Below are 23364 nucleotides of genomic sequence, written 5' to 3' on the forward strand. Positions count from 1 at the left end.
TAGGTAGAGGGGCAAAGCCTGGGCAATTGCTGGGAAACATTAAATTTGCCCCCAAAGAATAACAAGTTCTTTGGGCGGCAGGGGCAGGGCTGGGCGCTGGCTGTGTTTAAGGGCAGGGGAGGGAAAGGACCTGAATTACCCTTTCGGTTCGGGAAGACCCCACCGAGGCGGGAAATCAGGAGCAGCGGCGGGTTTTCGGTGCCGGGGGCGGGGCGGGGCGGGGCGGGGCGGGGCCCGGGTTCCTGGATCTGGTATTTGGCCCGGCCGGCAGGGAGCAACCACGTGACTCCTTCGCCTCCTGGAACGCCCCACGCATGCGCGCCGCCCGCTCTCTGTGGAGAAGGCGGCTGTGGCGCCGGTGGCGGTACTGCGGGCTGCGGGCGCTGAGACCGTGGGAGTGCCATCGTAGGCTCTGTCGGCCCAGTCTGCGGCTCATGGCATTGCGTTGCATCAATCGTCAGGTCAGCTGGGGTGGGCGCCTTGGAATTGCCTGGAGGGAGTGATGCGCTGAGCGGAAAGGGCCCGCCTTGTTTCAGGCCGCGCCGGGGCCGGGGCCTCCGTCTCCCGCCAGGTTTGCGGCCTGGCCTCGGCGCCCTGCAGTCTGTTCCCGTCTCCTTCCCACCTGTTGGGCGGAGCAGTGCGAGGTTTCTTTTCCTAGACCAAACGTTTCTCTGACGGGCGGAGAAATGTGGGCCTCCGCTTGGTTGAGGAAGCGATTTAGGGGTAAGTGTGAAGCCCTAGCTTCCCCAAGAGCTGGAAACCAGGGTGGCTGGGACTACTGGAAGTGGAAGGGGCTCAACAGTAGCCGCCAGAACACTGGGAGAATACAAATTCTGTTAATAAAGCTTAATTTAGGCGCTTTGTAGGACGCGTTCCGCATTCTGTCTACGTAAGCCAAAATGTTGGGACCCTGAGTCACAGCACCCCAAAAATAAGTCAAAGCTTTTGGTAGGATAGAATAGAAGCAGAAAAAACTACATATTAAAGGTCTTTTGAAGAAATCTGTTTAAGAATAATGTCTACCTTAAGTAGTACTGCTCTTAGTGTGTGATTGACGATGGTTCTATAATACCGCGTTGTTTTTATGTCATTAGATTGTTACTTTTTAGTTTAATGTTCACTGTGTCTTCTCTTCGAGGTTATTTGGGAACTGATCCAGTCTGTTCAGAAATACTTTAATCTTCTACAGCTGGGAAAGTTGAAGCTTAAAGCAAGTTCCATGGTGGAAGTATGAAATTCACGTTGGAACTTACGTGTTTTGGGCTCTGTAGGAGTTTAAGTGGCTTGGGAAAACAGAGGCAACTACTGCGGTTAGGTATTCCCCCCCCCCCCGCCCCCCATTTATAACCTCGTTCTAGAGTTGCAAAAGTTGGAACTTTCCACTCTCCAGCCTTTGGTAGGGAAAAGGTGAACGAAAGGAATTCTCTTGAAGAAGACTATTTCTTAGGTTTCAACTCTAGAATAATTAGGAGTTGACCAAAGATCGCTAATTAGTAAATGGTATGAGATATTTGAAGTGAGAATTAAAAAGCAAAAATTTTTTAGTGTCACAGTATTTACTTATATTTGAATAAGAAAAAGAACTTTATAAATCAAATTTTAAAACTTGTGTTTGTGTGTGTTTTTCAAGTGAAAGAACAGAACCTTCTGTGGTATGTTAACAATTCTGTATAAAACACGATTTTTAAAAAAATATGTTTTTATTGATTTTTTTTAAATCCTCACCTGAGGATATTTTTTCTATTGCTTTACAGAGAGAGTGGAAGGGAGAGAGACACACACACTGATTGGTTGCCTCCTGTATGCACCCCAGTTGGGGCCCGGGATTGAGTCTGCAGCAGAGGTATGTACCCTTTGCTGGCTTTGAACCTGGGACCCTTTAGTCCCCAGGCCGGTGCTCTAACCACTAAGCCAATCCAGCTAGGGCTTTATTGATTTTTTTTAGAGAGAGAGGAAGGGAGAGGGAAAGAGATAGCAACATTGATGAGAGAGAAACATCAACATTGTTGGCTGCCTCCTGTCTTCTACCAGGGATGGAGCCCACAACCCTGGGCATGTGCCCTGACCGGGATTCAAACCAGTGACCTCTTGGTTATGGGTCAACACTCAACCCTGAGCCACACTGGTTGGGCTGATTTTACATGTATGTATGTGTGTGTATGTATATATATATATACATACACACACACATATATATATATATTTTAATAGTCAAAGGAGAAAGTAGTAGTTCCAGCCAAATGATTGTTTTCCCCTAAAAACTTGAGTGATTGCCCTGGCTAGTGTGGCTCAGTTGGTTGGAGCGTCATCTGTACACCTAAAGGTTGCAGGTTCGATTCCCAGTTAGGGTACATATCTAGGTTTCTGGTTTGATCGTTCAGGTTCATCTGGGAGACAACTGATTGATGTTTCTCTCTCACATCAATGTTTCTCTCTCCCCCTCTCCTTTCCTCTCTCTAAAATCAATGAAAAAAACATAACCTCCGGTGAGGATTAAAAAAAAATACCTGAGTGATACAGACGTGTGTGTTTTATTCCAGTTCCTGGAACATAATCTATGACCATTCTGCTTCATCTCTGAAAACAGTTGCTAAAACCAGTGGTTATGATAGTCTTTTTTCCTAACAGCCTGAGTCTTGAATTAGCTTATCTGGGGATGAAGCACGGAGTAACTTGTAAAATTAGTTGATTTGTATTGGCTCAAACTCCTGACTTCTCCTGATTTTGAGTTCTTAGCGATGTCTTCAGATTTTTATGTGTTGCTTCATTTATGAAAAGAACCTCTAGGCATACCTCTATAGGTATAAATATAGAGAGTTAAAAAAGAGGTTATTAGATCAAACTTATCATTTTTAATTATGTGTGGATTATTTAAGTCATCCTTCAAATTTTACAAATGGCAGGTTGAATTGTTAGTCAAAAGTTTAATGTATGTCATAACTAAACTAAAAGTTAAAGGTATGCTATAGACCAGCACCGCATATTTACTTTATAATGTATCACGTTTTCTTTTGTACTTGTGGGTTTTATGATGCTCATGATTTTATAAGTGCAATGTAGTAAAAAGGCATTGATTGGTTTGGTGAGTTGAGTAAAGGAGGAAAGTTTTGTTAGTCTGAGAGAAGAGACTGAACCAAGGCTCAAGCATGAAGACTGTTTTGGGCTCTGTAAGTTCCAATGAGGAAGAATACTGCAGGATTAATACATTTGAAAAGTTAAGTTGGGACCAGCTGTAGCACTCACTTTTTCAACAAATACTTAGTGCTGTTTTATACCAGGCACTGCTTTAAATTCTAAGGACATAGTAGTGAACAAAACCAAGGTCTCTATTCTCATTGAATTTAATATTCTAGTAATATTAATTTATCATAGTAATAGTATAGCAGTGTTTTTCAAATATTTTGACTGCAACCCATAATACAGGGTGGGGCAAAAGTATGTTTATAGTTGTTCGTATGAAAAATAATACAATAATTAACTCTGTTTCTTGTACTTATAGCTGTAAACCTACTTTTGCCACACCCTGTCTTATGTGATGTAATATTGCAAACCAATAAACAGTAGTTGAATTCTGTGTGTATTTTAAAAATATGCCTTTAATGTGTGCATGCATTCTGATATATTTTTTCTATATATTTTCATTTTTTGAAAAAGGGATGCTAGTTTGAAGCAGTCTGAAGTTTGAAAAACATTCAGGAGGGGAGTTAACTCAAGTTGTAATAATAGCAGTGTGAATGAAAAGAGGTTAGTTAATTTTTTGTGGATGGGGCTTAGAGAGGTTAAGTAACTTGCCCAAAGTTCTCTAATGAGTAACTGGGCCAGATCTTTAATTTAAAACTTGATACATAGTTGAATTGCATGTGTGTGTATATAATTGCACCAAATGTCATCAAACAATATACTTTACTGTTTGCAACATATTCTGATAAAAAAAAATTATTTTTCATTTGCAAAAAGGGAGAAAATGACCTAAAGCAATATGCAGTTTGAAAAATACTGGTCTAGTGGGGAGATAATGATTACTTAAACTATACAGCAAGAGTAGTGTGACTAAAAAGAACAGGCTGGTTAATTCTTATGTCAGGGTATACGAAATAAGTAAATTGTTTACCATGTTAGAATATAATAAATTCTATGGATAAAAGAAAAAAAGTTGAGGAAGGTAAAGGAGATCAGAAATCCTGGGGATGGGAGCAAGTTACAATTTTAAATAGTATGGTCCAGGTACTTTTTTTATTTTTTTAATATATCTTTATTGATTTCAGAGAGAGGAAAGGAGAGGGAGAGAGAGATAGATAGAAATAGAAACATCAATTATGAGAGAGTCATTGATTAGCTGTCTAGCCCACAACCCGGGCATGTGCCCTGATCAGGAATTGAACCCCGATTGCCTGGATCCTAGGTCGATGCTCAACTGCTGAGCCACTCCCGGCTGGGCCAGGTACTTCTTATTGAGAAGGTGACATTTCAGCAAAGGAGGAGGTGTGGAAGGTAGTCATATGGGTATCTGGAAGATCACTCTGGATAGAGGGAACAGCCAGTGCAGTGCCAAGCCTCTAAAGCTGGAGAGAGTGGACTGTTGAGAGACAGCAAGATGTCATTGTGGCTGGGGCTGACTGAGAGATGTTAAGAGTAGTAGAAAATTAGGACAAAGAAGTAAATGATGAGAGGAGGCAATGGGCCACTGGAAGGACGTTGACTTTTACTCTGAGAAGGAGCAGTGGAGTGACATTATCTGATTATGTTTTAAAAAGAATACTATGTTCTGTGTTAACAACCTGAAGACAGGAAAGAAAGGGTGGAGTAGAGGAAAAGGGAAGAATCAGGAGGCCTGTAATAGGTTATATAATAGGCCTATAATAGAAGACTGAATAGCATTCTAGATGAGAGATAAGTGACTTGAACAAGGGTTGTAAGAAGTGGGATTCTGAGTATATTTGAAAGATTCCATAACAAATTGGTTGGGTGTGAGCGAAAGAGAAGCGTCAAGGATGACTCCAATATTTTGGCTTGAGCAACTGGAGGAGGGCATTTCTATCGGTGGAGATGTGAAAGGCCATGGATAGAGCAGGCTTTGGAGGAGAGATCTGGAGTTCACTTAGGGACATTATATAATATGAAATGACTGCATATGTGCAGATGATGTCAAATAGCAGTTGGATATATGAATTGGGTTTGGAAAAGAGGTCTAGGTGGGAGATAGAAATTTGGGAGTCAATAATTTGTATTTAAAACCATGTGAGATTGGGAGTTAATGGAGATGGAGAAGGGTAGATGACCAAGGACTGGGTCCTGGGACACTAACATTAAAAGATCATGTAGGAATACCCAGTCTCTCAGGAGACTGTCACTTAGAAGGAGTGATATAGTGAAGTAGGAGTAACATTAGCAAATGGTGTGATCTGGAAGCTAAATGAAGAAAATATATCAAGGAGGACATTATCAGCCCACGAAGTGTGTTGGTTGAGAAAAGGAGAGAGCTGAGGACACAAATCTTGGGTGCTACTAAAAATTGGAGGATTGGTTGAAAGTCTGGTGTAGGTTAGAAACTAGATTTTTCTTCTCCATTTAGTATAACCAGCAAATAACTGGACATTTATTTTTTGAAGAGGGTGGAACCACGAAAGTTTTGGCACATCTGGTGGGAGGTTGGGCATTGGTGAAGGATCTTAACGAAAAGGGGAAATTTTCATTAATGAAATTTTGCATATTGAATGGTGAGATCTCTAGCTTTGTCTTCTTTGTTCCAGCATGCTTGTTGCCTTCCTTACATATTTTTAAATTGAAACATCTTTCTTGGGAAAACAACCCAAGGGAAATGATGTAAAGCACTGACGTTTAGCGGGCTTGTCCTCATCCCCAACAGAATGCACTGAGGCCCACAGTTCCCGAGCTTTGTGTAGTTTCTAATGAAAATTTTTTTAAAAATGAATTTTATTTTTATTTGTTTATTTTTTGTTAATCCTCACCCAAGGATATTTTTTCCATTGATTTTTAGAGAGAGTGGAAGGAAGGCAGGGAGAAAGAGAGAGAGAGAGAGTAAGAGAGAGGGAAACATTGACGTGAGAGAGACACATTGATTGGTTGCCTCCTGCATGTGCCCCAACCAGGGCCAGAGATTGAGTCTACAACCGAGGTTCATGCCCTTGACACAGGAAATCAAACCTGAGACCCTTCAGTCTGTGGGCTGACGCTTTAACGACTGAGCCAAACCGGCTAGGGTTTTTTTTTTGAATTTTAGGGGACGTTTATTAAAGCTTGGAACAGTGAGACTTGATTGTGTTCTTTGATGTGCAAAAGTTTTAAGGCATGCTATAGCTCCATTTGTCTATTTTTGCTTTTGTTGCCTGTGCTTTTGCTGTCATGTCCAAGAAATCATTTCCAAGCCTAGTGTCACTAATCTTTTCTCCTATGTTTTCTAAGAGTTTTATAGTTTTTGGTTTTACATTTAGGTTTTGAATGCATTTTGAGTTAATTTTTCTATATGGTGTTAAGGTTCCAACTTCATTCTTTTGCATGTGAATATCCAGTTTTCCCAACACCATTTGTAAAGGAGACTACGGTTTCCTCACTGAGTGATTTTGGCATCCTTGTCGGAGATTATTTACATTTGTACAGGGGTGGGCAAAAGTAGGTTTACAGTTGAAATACAAATAAAGAATACAATAATTAATAAATAATAATAAAAGAATAAACTGTTTTGTGTATTCACAACTAAACCTCCTTTTTCCCACCCCTGTATGTGAAATTTATTTCTGGGCACTATGGTATATTCTGTTGGTCTTTTTTCTTCATTTCAATACCACGTCTTCATTTCGATAGTTTTTTTTTTAAACCTATTTGCCATTTAATGTTGCTAATTGAAAGTTATTGGTTGTTCTTAAGAAGAACTGGTACTAATAATTGCCACGTTATGAAGAATATGTTGGAATAACTTATTAAAAAGTAACTTTAGTATGTTCTTTTGGCCCAGTGATTTAAAGTAATCAGAAAAATGATGTCCCTAAGGGTAAGGCTGATGTTCTTAATTCTTTTTACAACACTATAATTGTAGAGTGTGGAGTAATTGACAATTTGAAGATTCAGGGATGTGGTAAATTTGCTGATTCTAGGACAAACCCATACATTCACTTAAATATGCAATTAGAATAGGGCAGGTACTAAATGACTCAGGATGTATCAACCAACAATCTTTTGTTTTTTGATGGTGTGGTTTTAACAAAAAGGACACAAACTAGTGACTAATTTGCATTAGGAAAATTAATCTTCAAATATTTCTTTAAAGAAGGTGGATGAAGAGAGGGAAATAAATGGAGAAGCTTCTTTGACTTTTTCTAGGGTCTCAAATGGTTTAAACTGGGAAAAGTTTTTGACAATCAGTCATTCAAGTTGAAGGGAACTTAATTTTTTCTAGTAGTCTAATGCTTTGGATTCTCCTTTATTATGTACCAACTACATTTGCTTCTTGAATTTTTTCCTCAGATTCTTCTGTGGAATTTCTTACGTTGTTTCTTCTCAAATCCCTCTGGCTTTACTATGCTTATTTTGCTGCTTACCCTACCACTTCCCTAGTACAAACCCTCCTCATTCTGGTCAGTGTGTCTTTTCTTTGAACTAATCATAATTTCTATCTTCTTGTGTATTGTCAAGAAAGTTTTTTCTGTCAAGTTAAATAGGCTGTTCCCTATTCCGGAATAATTTATTATTTTTAATCTATTATTTCAAAACCTATAGTTTTTCAAAGTTAAGACCAAGTTCTGTATTTCAGGAACCATTTCTAGATGGCTATAATTTTCAGTTGATTTCTCTAATTTTTTTGGTTTGTTTGAAATTCCCTCTTTTTCTCATCATTCCCCGTGACTTTTTTCTTCTTTTCTCTCTTTCCAACTAGTTAATAAGCCTAATAGAGTGAGGACTTATCTTATACCTACCTATTCTCTACAGGGAATGTAGTAGAGTGCTAGGTATACGTCAGGTATTGAAAAGTTTTTTGTCACCACTTGATCTCCCTGCACTTCCTTAATTTTCCTTTTTTTTTTTTAAATTTCCTAGATTTACCTGGTTATAACTAATTCCTCCAGTCGCCTTCAGTCTTAAAGGGTCTCTTGATTTAACATTTTAAATTTGTCTTTTCTTGGGAAAAAGTTTGCTTCATACTATGTTTTGAAATAATGACATTTAAAATCTGGATTTCATATGCACATGACAATTTAAAATATAACCTCTATACACACACACAAAAACCCTAAAACTAGTAAGAAGAAAAACTAACAAAAATGTTTTACAATGTATATCATAAAGATCTGATTTCCTTAGTTTACAAAGAGCTTGTACAAACCAGTGAGGATAAAAATGAATAATGCAATAGTAAATGTGGACAAAGGATGTGAAAAGGCGTTTAAGAAAAAAAAAGAAATAAAAATTCAACCTCCTCATAGTTAAAGAAATGCAAATCAGAATGAGATTCTGTTCTTATTTATATTTATTTTTAAATCAAATGAGCAAAAATTAAGTTTCATGGTACATAGTGCCATGAAGGGGAGATGGAGAAATGGACATTTTCATGCATTGTTAGGGGGTTAATCACTTAGGAATGCATTTGTCTGAAAGTAATGGAAAACCTGTCAGTTGCTAGTAGTTTAAATAGCCAAGGATTTCTTTTTCTCAGAGTATGAACCTGGCACTGTTATTAACATCTTAATGAAGTCAGAGCTGGCATTTCTTAATTTTTCTGGCCATTCCCTTATTGACTGCTTCATATACATAAGTTGTTTCAGATATGCTCACATTCAAGGTAAGAAAAAGTGATAGAACATAGACTGTTTTTTTTTAATCAGAAAAGCAAAGTCTTTTCTCCAGACCTCTGCAGTAGATGTCCATTCATTCGGTCTCATGATCCCTTACATAGGATTAAGTATCTTGCCTCTCTGAACAAAAAGTGTTTTATCAGGAAGGTGGTGAGAGGGGATATTGGATAGGCAACTAAAAGTGACTTGTCAAACTGCTAATGCAACTTTTCTAGAGATAAATTGTCAGCATCTTCCCAAATTTAATATGCGTGTATTCTTTCATCCAAAGTTTTATTTTTCAGAGTTTACCCATGAATAAGTTTCTATTCCTCTGAATTATTTAGAGAACTTGATAGAACTACAACTTTCTGAGCCTAAGCCTATACCTCAGAATTATTGGATTGGGGGCCAAGTTGAAGATAGTTTACTAGGGAACTATTGTGTGGAGCTGGGTTTAAGAATTTCCTTATAGACTATAGCGAAGCCCAGATTTTTAAAGTAGGCATAAAATTGCAGAAAGAAAGAAAGAGAGAGAGAAAAAGAGAGAGAAAGAAAGACTAGTAATCAACCAGCCATCGGTATGCTACAGCTGGCTTTTCTTAAAACAAAGCCCCTTTTCCCCCTTCACTTCTGTTAAATAATTCCAGATAAACCAAAAAAAAGCATCAGCCCAGTTATTTAGGGAGAACAACTGTTAACGCCAACATTTTTACTGTGTTTTATTTTATTTGGTATAAATCCTTACAGATACATGTGTTGCATATATGTAGTATATACATAGTGGATATCTTTCTGTATAAACACAGATATACATATTTCCTTTTTAATTATTATTATTCCATTATATAAATATACCACTTAGTAAAGCAGTTCTCTTCTTCATTCTCTTCTCTCTCTTTGCAGTAATGCTGTAGTGAATGTTCTTAAGTAAATGTTTTTGTTTGATTACTTTTATAACATAAATTATGCAAAATTGCCATTTAGTACATTTTGCTTGTCTGTCTTCCGGAAAGATATCTTTTAAATTATTGTCAATTTGATATCTCATTGTTTTAATTTACATCTTTATTAGTAAAAGATGTAATTCTTTCATATGTTTATTGGTCATTTGCATTTCTTTGTTTGAATTACTCTTTAAAGTGTTAATCATCTTTTTAATTACTTTGTATTGTGTTAAGTAATTGTGTGTTCTGAGTATGTTTTAAGAGTAAACCAATCTTATGGTCTGTTTAATTTTGAGAATAACCCCTCACTTTAAAAAAAAAAGACATGCCCTATAATTTAATGATTCCTTTTCCATTTAAACTGTTAGAAGAGATGAAGTCAACTATGAAAATATATTGTGGCCCTTGCTGGTTTGGTTCAGTGGTTAGAGTGTCAGCCCTTGGACTGAAGAGTCTTGGGTTCAATTTCTGGTCAGGGGCACATACCTGGGTTACAGGCTCGATCCCTACCCTGGTTCACCATGCGAGTCAGCCAATCAATGTGTCTCTCTTACGTCGATGTTTCTCTCTCTCTTTCCTCTTCCCTTCCACTCTCTCTGAAAACTTTATAGCATAAAAGTATAATCCCTTATTATTTTATGGCTTTAACAATGAGATGACTTAATTTAAACGATTTTATACGGTTCCTATCCAGATGGTAAAACTTTCACAAATGTGGTTTTAATAACATTTATTCACTTTAGAAATCACTCTTGTAATTTAAAAAAATATATTTTATTGATTTTTAGAGAGAGGAAGGGGAAAAGGGGAAGAGAGAGAAACATCTGTGTGAGAGTGAAATATCAGTCTGATGCCTCCTGCTCACTCCCTACCAGGGATGGAGCCTATAACCCAGGCATGTGCCCCAACCAGGAATTAAACCGGCAACTTTTTGGTGCATGGGACGACGCCCAACCACCTGAACTACACCACCCAGGGCTCTTATAATTTTTTAAAACCTTCATTTGTATCTTCTATAATAAAATCAAACCTAGGTGCTAGGATTTAAATTTTATTGTAAATATATAGATATATTTCAACAGTATAACCTTCTCTTTTCTAAAACTTTATCCTGAGCCAAGTGATGAACTTCTTTCTAAAACATTTATATTTATGACCAGAATTTGTTTTGTTATTTTACCTTTAGCCTTCAGAACAGATATTAAAGATATTTCTATTTTCCAGGGTTAATAGCAAGATGGCATTCAGACATTGAATTTAGAATTTTAGCTAGCTAAGAAGCATTGAATTCAGATATGATTGCTTCTTTAGGGAGCAGGCCTAATCCTCGCTTGTTTTATGGATGAAGGACCTACGTTCTTAGTTATTTAGTTTTTACTCAAATACCCATCAATAAAATGGTAGATTTTTGGAAAATTTATATGTTACAGAATTTCATTTATAATATAAAAACTAATAAACCTAATTATGAGTTTTAGGAGAGATTAAGAATCAAATCCATGTATTTCTTTAATAGCTAATAAGACCTTGTTTTTTATTTTTTGTTTTAAATATGTCTTTATTGATTTCAGAGAGAGGAAGGGAGAGGGAGAGAGATAGAGATAGAAACATCAATGATGAGAGTCATTGATTGGCTGCCTCCTGCATGTCCCCTACTGGAGATTAAGCTCCCAACTCAGGCATGTGCCCTGACTGGGAATTGAACCATGACCTCCTGGCTCATAGATTGGTGCTCAACTGCTGAGCCACGCTGGCTAGGCAAGAAAGCTTGTTTTATTTTGTGTTTTTTATTTTTTTTAAAGATTTTTTTTCTGGCTGGTGTTGCTCAGCTGGTTGGGGCACATGCCCTGGGAGGGGGCATGCAGGAGGCAGCTGATTGATGTTTCTCTCTTACATTGATGTTTCTTTCTCCCTCTCCCATCTCTAAAAATCTTTTTTTTTTTTTTTTTTTAAAAGGGTTGTTTTGATTATGCCATATAAACATTTGGAAGATATTTCTCTTTATTTTTGTTTCTACAGGTCATTAACTGAAGACAAAAACAACTATGCAAAATTCTCACATGGATGAGTACCAAAATTCTAGTAATGGCAGCACAGGCAACAGTTCAGAGGTAGTGGTGGAACAGTCAGCTGATTTCAGTACTGAAATTATGAATGTTACGGAAATGGAACAGTCACCTGATGGATCTCCTAATGTGAATGTAACTACAGAAGAAAATGAAATAGCAAATGCTGTGGACCTTCCAGTGACAGAAACAGAAGCAAATTTCCCTCCAGAATATGAAAAATTTTGGAAAACTGTAGAAAATAATCCTCAGGATTTTACAGGCTGGGTATATTTGCTTCAGTATGTAGAACAGGAGGTTAGTAACTTTTTAAATGGGACTAAAGGGACAGATTAAATCAAGTCATTATTAGACTGGGCCTTATTGTTTTGGAGTTAAAGTTGCCTTTTTATAACTTTCAGATTAAGTTGAATAACATTGGATATATACGTTTTTTAGCTTTAAAAACGTTTTTATAGCATTTGTACTTTATGGAAAGTCAGTATTAGTAGAGTCAAAGTCTAACATTTGTAATAAATGCTGTGTGTGTGTTTCTGTGTATAAAATCTGTGAATAAAAGTTACCTTGTAGTTTGACAGAATTATTTCCTCTATTTCAAAGGATAAGATTGCAGTTGTAGGGAAAAGTACAGCTGTGTGTATGGTTATTATACCTTCCATTTATTTTATTTGAGATAATACATTTGAAAGGAATAATAAAGATTTTTATGACAAAAACTTTCAAGATATTTAAATACCTCATTTTATTTTCATCAGAATCACTTGATGGCTGCCAGAAAAGCATTTGACAAATTTTTCATACACTATCCGTATTGCTATGGTTACTGGAAAAAGTATGCAGACCTTGAAAAGCGGCATGACAACATTAAACAATCAGATGAGGTGCGTACATCACTGAATAAAATGATTTCCATTAGGTACTGTAAGCCAAATAACAAAACAGAGACTTTTTTTTTTTTTTTTTGGCTGGCAGTACCTACGATTTGTGGTCAAACAATTTTATAGGGTATTTTATTTGCATTTGTCACTCTTGTGGCATTTGTAGCTAATATTTTCTCTCTTTGTTGGCAGGTGCGTTAAACCTCTACAGTTTGTCAAGCTTTGCAGTGCAAGCCTCTGTATTACACTGCAGCTTAACAAGTAGGGCAGGGCTTTTCTCTCACTTACATTTATTTCTCATTTTCCAAACAATATAGTTGGTTTGCTAGTCACATTTGCTACGTCTTATTGCATTTTTGGTCAGACGCTGTCATTGGTGCTCTAATGGGTCTGTGCCCTATGGTCTGTAACCCAAAGCCTGCCCACACAACCCGGTCAGAATGCAGGGACTGCTGCGCTTTGAAGATCAAGACTCTGCACGTGGGGATCAGAACATTGCCATGTTCTATCCAACCTCCACCCAAATGGTAATGGTAGATTATTTAAACAAAATTCCAGTAATTAGTATTTCTAAGGTTCACCGGATAACACAGTGTTACCTCTCTGTTAAGAAATAATTAAATATTTGAAGTACAGTTTTGTTGTTTTCTTCTTAGGTGTATCGAAGGGGACTTCAGGCAATACCTCTTAGTGTTGACCTTTGGATACATTATGTAAACTTCTTAAAAGAAACATTGGACCCTGGGGATTCTGAGACAAACAGTACAATAAGAGGGTATGTGAAACTCTGATACAATCAAATGTGTTCAAAGATATAAATTATAAATCAAGTATTCTTATGTTGGTAATAGAACTATTCGAGAATGCTAAACTGAAAGTTTAACTTCCATATAATTTCTCTATTTAAAGAGAATAATACATGTAATAAACGTAGGCATGATTATATAAAAAAGCAGATAATAAATTCCCCCTCCATTTTACTCCCCCCTTCCTTATGTCCCCAATTCCACTCCCCTCTTAGTTAATGTCTTGGTGTGTGTTCTTTCAGATACACAGATGTACATGCATGTGTGTACATGTTATCCTTTAATTTCTTTTTTTCTAACAGAATGTTTTGGAATCTTTATCGTAATTTTTGTTGTTATTAATCCTCACCCGTGATAATTTTTCCATTGACTTTTAGAGAGAGGGGAAGGGAAGGAGGGAGGAGGAAAGAGAGAAAGAGAGAGACATTGATGTGAGAGAGAGACATCTATTGGTTGCCTCACTCACACACCTCGACTGTGGCAGGGGAACGAACCTGCAACTCAGGTATGGGCCCTTGACTGGGAATCTGAATCCCAGACCCTTTGGTGAGCAGGCTGACACTCCACCACTGAGCAACACTGGCCAGGGCTGCCATAATTTTTTAACCGTTGCAAAGTATTTTACAGTATGAAGGTACTATATTTTATTTGACCAAATTCTTATTTGTAGGAAATAATCAGTGGTTCAGTGAATGTCTCTGTACAGGTCAGTATTTATGTAGACTCAGGGGTAGGGAACCTTTTTTCTGCCAAGGGCCATTTGGATATTTATAACATCATTCTTGGGCCATACAAAATTATCAACTTAAAAATTAGCCTGCTGTATTTGGTCAAACATTTAATTAACTCACCCCTAATGTGATGACTGGAACTGCTTCTCTTTGGTGAGGCCTTGGCAGGGCCAGACCAAATGATTTCCTGGGCTGTCTACGCCCTAGATGGTCCTCGGGCTGAACATTTCCCACCCCGATATAGAGCATGCTAGAAATGGAACTCTGTCAAAGGGAACAAACACACAGCTAACTTTTACCAAATGTTTCTTCAAAACCTCATCTTTCAAGTGGATAGGTTTCATAGTCTTTTTTTTTTTTCCTCTTAGATTTAATTACTACTTTCTCCCCCTCCCCTTTTATTCCACTTACTTGGTTTTCTTTGAACATTTAAAAATTTTCACCCCCTCCAACAGCTACTTTCAGTAAATATTAAATACTACTTTACATAATGTACAAATGCTATGTAAGTTATTTTTTTGGCGTTAAAATTGTTCTACTTAGTATGAAAATTATAAAAGGGAATCTGAAATCTGTAAATTCCATTTTTTCCTTTCTCTCTTGGAGCTATTCCTCCTGGAACCTTCTCTTCTGTAAGCTGGTCTGGTTGTTCTGTTCTATTTCTACCATACAGATGTTACTTTGGGATTTCTTTATCATCATGATTCTAGAATATGTCTTTACCTCATTCCTGGGTTTCTGGCATTTATTAGATCCCACTCTTTCTTGGTTCATGCTGACCTTTTAGAGAAGTGCATTTTATTACTTGTTAAAGGATGCTTGGGATTAAAAAAAAAAAAAGAAATGAAGACTTCATATGTCTGAAACACCCAAGTTAATGGTCCAGTGGGAGTAGAGTTGAAAGTAATTTTTCCTTAGAGCTTTGAAGGCATCTCTTGATTCACTTACAGCTTCTGGTGTTGCTAGTGAGAAGTATGATACCATTCTGTTTTTGTTTTTTGTTTTTTAATTTTGTAAAATATGTTTATTGATTTTATAGAAAGGAAGGGAGAGAGAGATAGAAACATCAATGATGAGGGAGTCATTGATCAGCTGCCTCCTGCACGCCCCCTACTGGAGATGGAGCCGTAACCTGGGCATATGCCCTGACGGGGAATCAAACTGTGATCTCCTGTTTCATAGGTTGAGCTCAACCACTGAGCCATGACGGCTGGGCATGATACCATTCTTATAGATGCTCTTTATATGACAGGTTTTTCTTCATGGAAGCTTTTAAAATGTTCTTTTTATCTTTGATTTGATGCAGTTTTCTAATGATTTGCCTTGGTATGGGTTTTCTTTGTTCTAATTCTTTGTGCTTATTACTTAGTGGGCCTTTTCAATCTGGGATACTTACATCTTTCTATTCTTTTTTTTAAAAATATTATTGATTTGAGAGAGAGATCAGTTTGTTGTTCCACTTATTTATGTATTCATTGGTTGATTGTTGTATGTACCCTGAACGGGAATCGAACCTGCAACCTTGGCGTATCAGGATGACTCTAACCACCTGAGCTATCCAGCCAGGGCACATCCTTCTATTCTTAGATATGTTATTATTGTGTATATTCTTATCTTGATGATTTTCTTCCCTTAAATTTTTCTATTTTTAATGTCCAAAAATCTTTCTTGTTTTTTGTTCCTTTTCTCATATCCTCCTATTGTTATATGGTTGCATATCTTTTTATTATTTCTTTGAGGGTATTGAGGATAGTTGAAGTTTTCCTCTGAAGTTTTTTTTGTTTGTTTTTATCTCTGACATGTCTGATTTCTGGATTTCTTATGTTAAAGGTTAGATATTAATAAACTGAATGGAAGCTCTGTGTATTTTGTATTGGGGTCCATTATTAGCTGGCCTGAAGGGCTTTACAGTAAAATGATTAGATGGCTACTCAGTTTTTGTTGGACTCCTAGTGTTGTTATCTTTATATCTTTTTTTTTGTTGTTGTTAATCCTCACATGAAGATATTTTTTCCATTGATTTTTAGAGAGTGGGAGGAAGGGAGGGGAAGAGAGAGAGGGAGAGAGATAGACATTGATGTGAGAAAGATACATTGATTGGTTGCCTCTCACACATGTCCTGACTGGGTCTAGGGATTGAACCTGCAACCCAGGTCTGTGCCCTTCACCGGGAATCGAACCTGTGACCCTTTGGTGCACAGCTGACACTCTAACCACTTAGCTACACTGGGTTGTGTCCTTATATCTTATTCCTGTGCCAAGCAGTTTCTTCATTGAAGGATAACGTGAATTTCCGGGGGAATGTATACCTGGTTTTTGAATTCCCATAGCTGGGCAGGAAACGAGATTTAAAGTTTCTTGTTTCTTACCATTCATTAATCAGATCCTTCTAAGCATTCTGTCTTTAGTTCATTACCTTTTTATTATCTTTCCTCTCCCAGCTCCCTACACATTCTTAGTGTATGGTGTATTGATTTCCTGGATCATTTTGGGTTTCTGCAGGGGCAGAAACATGTATTTTACTCTCTTGAAAACCTTACACAGCCCGGCCGGGCGTGGCTCAGTGGTTGAGCGTCGACCTAGGATCCAGGTGATCAGGGTTCGATTCCCGGTCAGGGCACATGCCCGGGTTGCGAGCTTGATCAATGACTCTCCCATCATTGATGTTTCTATTTCTCTCTCCCTCTCCTCTCCTCTCTCTGAAATCAATAAAGATATATTTAAAAAAAAAACAACACAAAAACCCCCCTCACACATAACCATATATATGTATGCATATGCACATTCTCTTACTCCTTTATCTGTGTATATTAAACCCATTTCCTGCAGTTTTGGTCCACCTTTTAATTTGTTTAGTGTGTCTTTTTATCATATAGATGTTTTGTTTTTCTTAATATCCTTCAGAGGTATGTATGTATAGGAAAAAACCATATAGATAGGGTTTGGTATTTTCTGTGGTTTTGGGCATCTAACGGGGGCCTTGGATATAATCCCCTGCAGATAAGGGATAACTACTGTATAGCAGTTTGAGGTGTACAACTTAATGATTTGATATTTGTATATATTGCAGTGTATAGACATAATATTTTAAAAGTGTATTTATCTTGGAAAGGTAATTTAAAGGTAATTTAATTTTTCAGAACTTTTGAGCACGCTGTTCTAGCTGCAGGAACAGATTTCCGATCCGACAGACTGTGGGAAATGTATATAAATTGGGAGAATGAACAGGGAAACCTGAGAGAAGTTACGGCTATATATGATCGTATTCTTGGTATTCCAACACAGCTGTATAGTCATCATTTTCAGAGGTAGGTGGAAAAATCAGATCGTTAAAATATCTTTGATTACTCAGGTAATTCCTAATATTTAGGAATATATTTTCTTGCTCAATAATCACACTTTATACACTTTTAAATTTAGGTATTTTACACTTATGAAATGCTTAGGAATGTTACTGTTTTTAGAAGAAGGTTCTCCTTATTCATTTTATAGATGAGGAAACAACAGTGTTCCTGTCTTCTCTGAGGTATTTCAGAGTAGTGAAGGAAAGAGAAAATAGCATCTAAGTTTAATTACTATTACAGTACTAAATTAACACTGTACATGGCACATAATAGATGCTTATTTAAAATGTAATAATTTTCTAAAGGTATATTCTTGTGACTCATGTAACACCTTAGATCCAAAATAGTGAAGTATGTATTTTATGTAGTAAGCCCTGTCTATATTCAAACAATCAAAATCATTTCATTTTAATTTTCTACTATGATTTTCCATTATGATTGGTATCATTTCATTTTAATTAGAAGTGTTAAAACAACTAATTCTGTGTATTGTGTATATTCTATGTTCTGCTTTACTCAGAGTATCCCACTGATATGGACTCAGAAAGTCTTTCTGAACAAGAAAGTATTATGACTGTTGAGAAATATTTGCTTTTTTATAAGTAATATTATGTATTATGTTAGAGCCTGTAAACTGAGGTATTTTTTCTTTTTAGAATTGGGATTTTAAATTTTTTTTGTTAATCCTCACCCAAGTATACTTTTTCCATTGCTTTTCAAAGAGAGTCGAAGGGGGGGAGAGAGAAAGAGAGCAAGAAACATCGATGTGAGAGAGAGACGTTGATTGGTTGCCTCCTGAACATGCCCCAGTCTGGGCCGGGGATTGAGCCTGTGACCAAGGTACGTGCCCTTGACCGCAGTCGAACCCGAGACCCTTCAGTCCACGGGCCAATGCTCTAACCACTGAACAAAACCGGCTAGGGCCTGAGGTACTTTTTAAATAAGTGTTTTTCTAAATTTTTCTTCACTAAAAATGTAGAAGACTTTACGAAGTGTATGAAAAATACTGTGGATCATTTTGCTAAAACAGAAGTTATGTAGACCCAGGTTAGATAAAGGCAGCAAATAGATCTGAATATACTTTCTCGGTTTCTTATGGAACAGGTGGAGGTCGGCAGGTTTCTAGGGTTTAATGACAAAGGAAGACACTTACTGGAAAACATTATTAACACAAGGCTTGGCATATGGAAATGCTTGGTGAATATTTGTTGAATGAATAAATATAAAAGCTTTATTTTTAAATTTTTTATTTATTAAAGGTTATTATTTTTTTAAACTTTTTTTTTTAAAAATTACGCTTTCCATTCAATATTATTATGTATTAGTTTTAGGTGTACAGTATAGTGATTAGACAATCATATACTTTACAAAGTATTCCCCCCTATATTTCCACTACCCACCTGACTCCATACATAATTATTACAATATTATTGACTATATTTGCTGTGCTGTACTTTACACCTCCATGACTCTTTTGTAACTACCAATCTATACTTCTCATCCCTTTACCTTTCTCTCCCAGTTTTCTAAGCCCCTCCCCTCTGGCAACCATCAGTCTGTTCTCTGTATCTGTGAGTCTGTTTATGTTTTGTTTGTTTGTTTATATTGTTCCTTAGATTCCCCATATAAGTGAAATCATATGGTATTTGTCTTTTTCTCTAATTGACTTTTTCACTGAGCATAATACCTTCTAGGTCCATCCATGCTGTTGCAAATGGTAAGAGTAATATTTTCTTTTTATGGTCGAATAATATTTCATTGTATGCCACAGCTTCTTTATCCACTTGTCTATGAATGGGCACTTGGGTTGCTTCTATATCTTAGCTATTAGAAATAATGCTGCAGTGACCATAGGGATGCATATATTCTTTTGAATTAGTGTTTTGGGTTTCTTTAGATTTCTACCCAGAAGTGGAATCGCTAGGTCATAAGACAGTTTCATTTTTAACTTTTTGAGGAACCGCCATACTGTTTTCCACAGTGGCTGAGCCAGTCTGCATTCCTACCAGCAGTGCACTAGGGTTCCCTTTTCTTCACGTCCTCACCAACACTTGTTTGTTGATTTATTGATGATAGCCATTATGACAGGAGTGAGGTACATGTCATTGTGGTTTTAATTTGCATTTGTCTGATTACTGATGTCGAGCATCTTTTTATATGTCTATGGGTCATCTTTTTAAAAAGAATTATGTTTTAACGATTTTAGAGGGATGATGGGAGGGGGGAGATAGAAACATCAATGTGAGAGAGAAACATCAATTGGTTGCCTCCTGTATACACCCTGAACCTGCAATCTGGGCATGTGCCCTGACCTGGAATTGTACTGGCAACCTTCTGGTGCACAGGAGGATGCTCAGCTAACTGAGTCACACCGGTCTATAGGCCTTCTTTATGTCCTCTTTGAAGAAGTGTCTATTCAGGTCCTTTGCGCATTTTTAATTGGATTGTTTGTGTTTTTGGTGTTGAGTTGTATGAGTCCCTCCCTTCCTCTCTTCTATAATATTGTTGAAAGTATTACGGATGTCCCCCATTCCCCCCCCTTGCCTCCCTGCACCCAGCCCCTGCCCAACCCCAGGCCTTCACCACACTATTGTCTGTGTCAATAGGGTATGCATATATGCATATAAGTTCTGTCAATCTCTTCCTGCACCCCCCCCCACACCCCTCCCTTCTGAGATCTGTTAGTCTGTTCCATGCATCCATGCCTCTGGACCTATTTTGTTTGTCAGTTTATTTTGTTCATTAGATTCCACACATATGTGAGATCGTGTGATATTTGTCTTTCTTTGACTGGTTTATTTCACTTAGCATAGTAATCTCCAGGTCCATCCAAGCTGTCGCAAAGGGTAAGAGATTTTTCTTTTTACAACTGCACAGTATTCCATTGTGTAAATATATCACAGCTTTTTTTATCCACTCATCAACTGATGGGCAGTTGGGCTGTTTCCAGATCTCAGCTATTGTAAATTGTGCTGCTATTAACATAGGGGTGCATAGATTCTTTCTAATTGGTGTTTCGGGATTCTTAGGATATATTCCTAGAAGTGGGATCACTGGGTCAAATGGCAGTTCCATTTTTAATTCTTTGAGGAAACTCCACACTGTTTTCCATAGTGGCTGCAGCAGTCTGCATTCCCACCAGCAGTGCACATTCCCATCCTCACCAGCACTTGTTTGTTGATTTATTGATAGTAGCCACTCTGGCAGGTGTGAAGTGGCACCTCATTGTACAGTGGAACCTTGGTTCTCAAACTTAATTCGTTCTGGAAGGCTGTTGGAGAAGCAGTTTGTTTTGAAAACTGAATAATTTTTCCCCCATTAGAAATAATGTAAATTGAATTAATCTGTTCCAGATCCCCAGATGATTCCGTTTTAACCTTTCTTATATACTATACATGTCTGATGTACTGTTTAATCTGTAAATAAACACTTCTTTTCTTAAATTTATCAAACCACCCCCTACTGGCCTTAAGGAATCGCTTTCAGCACTCCTTCCAGGTGTGTCTTTCGGGGGTGTCTTTCAGAGTCAGTGATATATGAAGAAGCAAAGATGCCACATGCTGGCATCTATCACTGACTCTGAAATGCTGTCACCAGCTAACTGCTTTTCATTTATCCAGATCAGCTAGTTTTTCTACCTCTTCAATAGCTTGTGATCATTGTTTCTTTCACACCCTTATCAACATTAGCACTCTTGATGGCCTCTTTGGCCAGTATGTTCTCCCATACAGTGGGTTCCCTTTTCATGTTGATGACGGTTTCTTTTGTTGTGCAGAAGCTTTTTATTTTGAACTAGTCCCATTTTTAGATTTTCTCCTTTGTTTCCCTTGCCCTAGGTGATGTATCAGTGAAAATTCTGCTACATGAGATGTCTGAGATTTTACTGCCTGTTTTCTTTTAGGATTTTTATGGTTTCGTGACTTACGTTTAAGTCTTTTATCCATTTTGAGTTTATTCTTGTGTATGGTGTAAATTGGTGATCTAGTTTCATTTTTTTGAATGTACCTGTCCAGTTGCCCAACACCATTTATTGAAGAGACTGTATTTACTCTCTTGTATGGTCTTGCCTCCTTCGTCAATTATTTATTGACCGTAATGGTTTCAGTTGATTTCTGGGGTGTCTGTTTTGTTCCATTGATCTATATACCTATTCTTGTCCCAGTACCAGGCTGTTTTGATTATAATAGCTTTGTAGTAGAGCTTGATATCCAGTATTGTGATCCCTCCAACTTTGTTCTTCTTTCTCAAGATTGCTGCAGCTATTTAGGGTCTTTTTCTGTTCCATATAAATTTTTGGAATACTTGTTCCAGCTCTGTGAAATATACTGTTGGTATTTTAATAGGGATTGTATTGAATATATAGGTCGCTTTGGGTCATATGGACGTTTCAGTGATGCTAAGTCTAATCCATGAACATAGTTTATGCTTCCATTTGTTTGTATCTTCCTCTCTTTGTTTTTACAATGTCCTATAGCTTTCCAAGTAAAGGTCTTTTACCTCCTTGGTTAAGTTTATTCCTAGGTATCTTATTTTTTTTTGTTGCAATGGTAAATGGGATGGTTTTTTTAGTTTTTCTTTCTGAGAGTTCATTATTGGTGTATAAAAATGTCATCAATTTCTGGATGTTAATTTTATATCCTGCTACTTTGCCAAATGATTTATTAAATCTAGTAGTTTTTTGGTGGAGGAAGTTGTATGAGTTCTTTATAAATTTTGGAAATTAACTCCTTATCAGATTTATCATTGGGAGATATGTTCTCCCATTCAATGGGTTGTCTTTTCACTTAAATAAAATTTGTTTTTTGTCTTTTTTTTAATCCTCACCTGAGGATACTTTTTCCATTGCTTTTCAGAGAAAGTGGAAGGGAGGGAGGGAGAAGGGGAGAGAGAGACAGAGAGAGAGAGGGAGAGAGAGAGAGAGAGAGAGAAATATCAATGTTAGAGAGACACATCGATTGATTGTCTCCCCCATGGGCCCTGACTGGGGCCAGGGATTGAGCTGTAACCGGGGTATGTGCCCTTTGCCAGAATCAAACCTGGGACCCTTCAGTCTGCAGGCTTATGCTCTAACCATTGAGCAAACTGTCCAGGGCTGTCTTTTCATTTTGTTGATGGTTTCCTTTGCTGTGTAATAACATTTTAGTTTTACATAGTCTCATTTGTTTATTTTTTCTTTAGTTCCTTGCCCAAGGAAATATATTAGAAAAAATAAGAGAACTGTTTGAGATTTTACTGCCTGTGTTTTCTTCTAGGTGTTTTATGGTTTCAAGTCTTTCTTTTTTTTTAATTGATTTTATATATATAGAAAGAGAAACATCAATTTGTTGTTCCACTTATTTGCACTCATTGGCTCTTTTATGTGCCCTGACTGAGGATTGAACCCACAATCTTTGTATATCGGGACAATGCTCTACCCATCTGGCCAGAACAGTTCCGAGTCTTAATTTAACCCTTTGCGGTCGTATGTCTGCTTTCAGCCACCACAGCAAGGAACCGTACGAATCTTAACTCTATTCATTCATGTATCAGTTCATAAATCTTGCATGTTATGTATCACTGCTCTTTCAATGGAAATTAATTCCGACCAGTACGACACCTACGTCCAAATTTAATACGACCGCAAAGGGTTAAGTCATTAATCTATTTTGAGTTTATTCTTGTATGTGGTGTAAGAAGATAGTCTAGTTTTATTTTTTTGCACGTATTTTTTTAATGTTCTCAACACCATTTATTGAATAGTCTGTCTTTACTCCATTGTATATTCTTTTCATTTTTATTTTTAAATGTATCTTTGTTGATTTCAGAG

The 23364-nt window shown here is 37.2% G+C and overlaps 1 protein-coding gene across 3 annotated transcripts in view; it reads left to right on the top strand.

The window, feature by feature from the left end:
• The first annotated feature begins 314 nt into the window (after nt 1–314).
• The window catches only part of PRPF39 (pre-mRNA processing factor 39), a 36620-nt gene continuing 13570 nt past the window's right edge, over nt 315–23364 (top strand). For 2 of the 3 annotated variants that reach the window (XM_081132260.1, XM_081132261.1), the window contains exons 1-5: nt 324–461; nt 11753–12096; nt 12555–12680; nt 13334–13452; nt 17355–17522. In XM_081132260.1, the coding sequence (XP_080988386.1) occupies nt 11779–12096; nt 12555–12680; nt 13334–13452; nt 17355–17522 (731 nt within the window). In that variant the 5' untranslated portion in view covers nt 324–461; nt 11753–11778. Of the gene's footprint in view, nt 462–11752; nt 12097–12554; nt 12681–12869; nt 12939–13041; nt 13205–13333; nt 13453–17354; nt 17523–23364 lie in introns of all 3 variants that reach the window. The other variant, XM_081132262.1, reaches the window with a different exon arrangement.

This window comes from Miniopterus schreibersii (assembly GCF_964146895.1).
Source record: "Miniopterus schreibersii genome assembly, chromosome: 1".
NCBI lineage: Eukaryota > Metazoa > Chordata > Mammalia > Chiroptera > Miniopteridae > Miniopterus > Miniopterus schreibersii.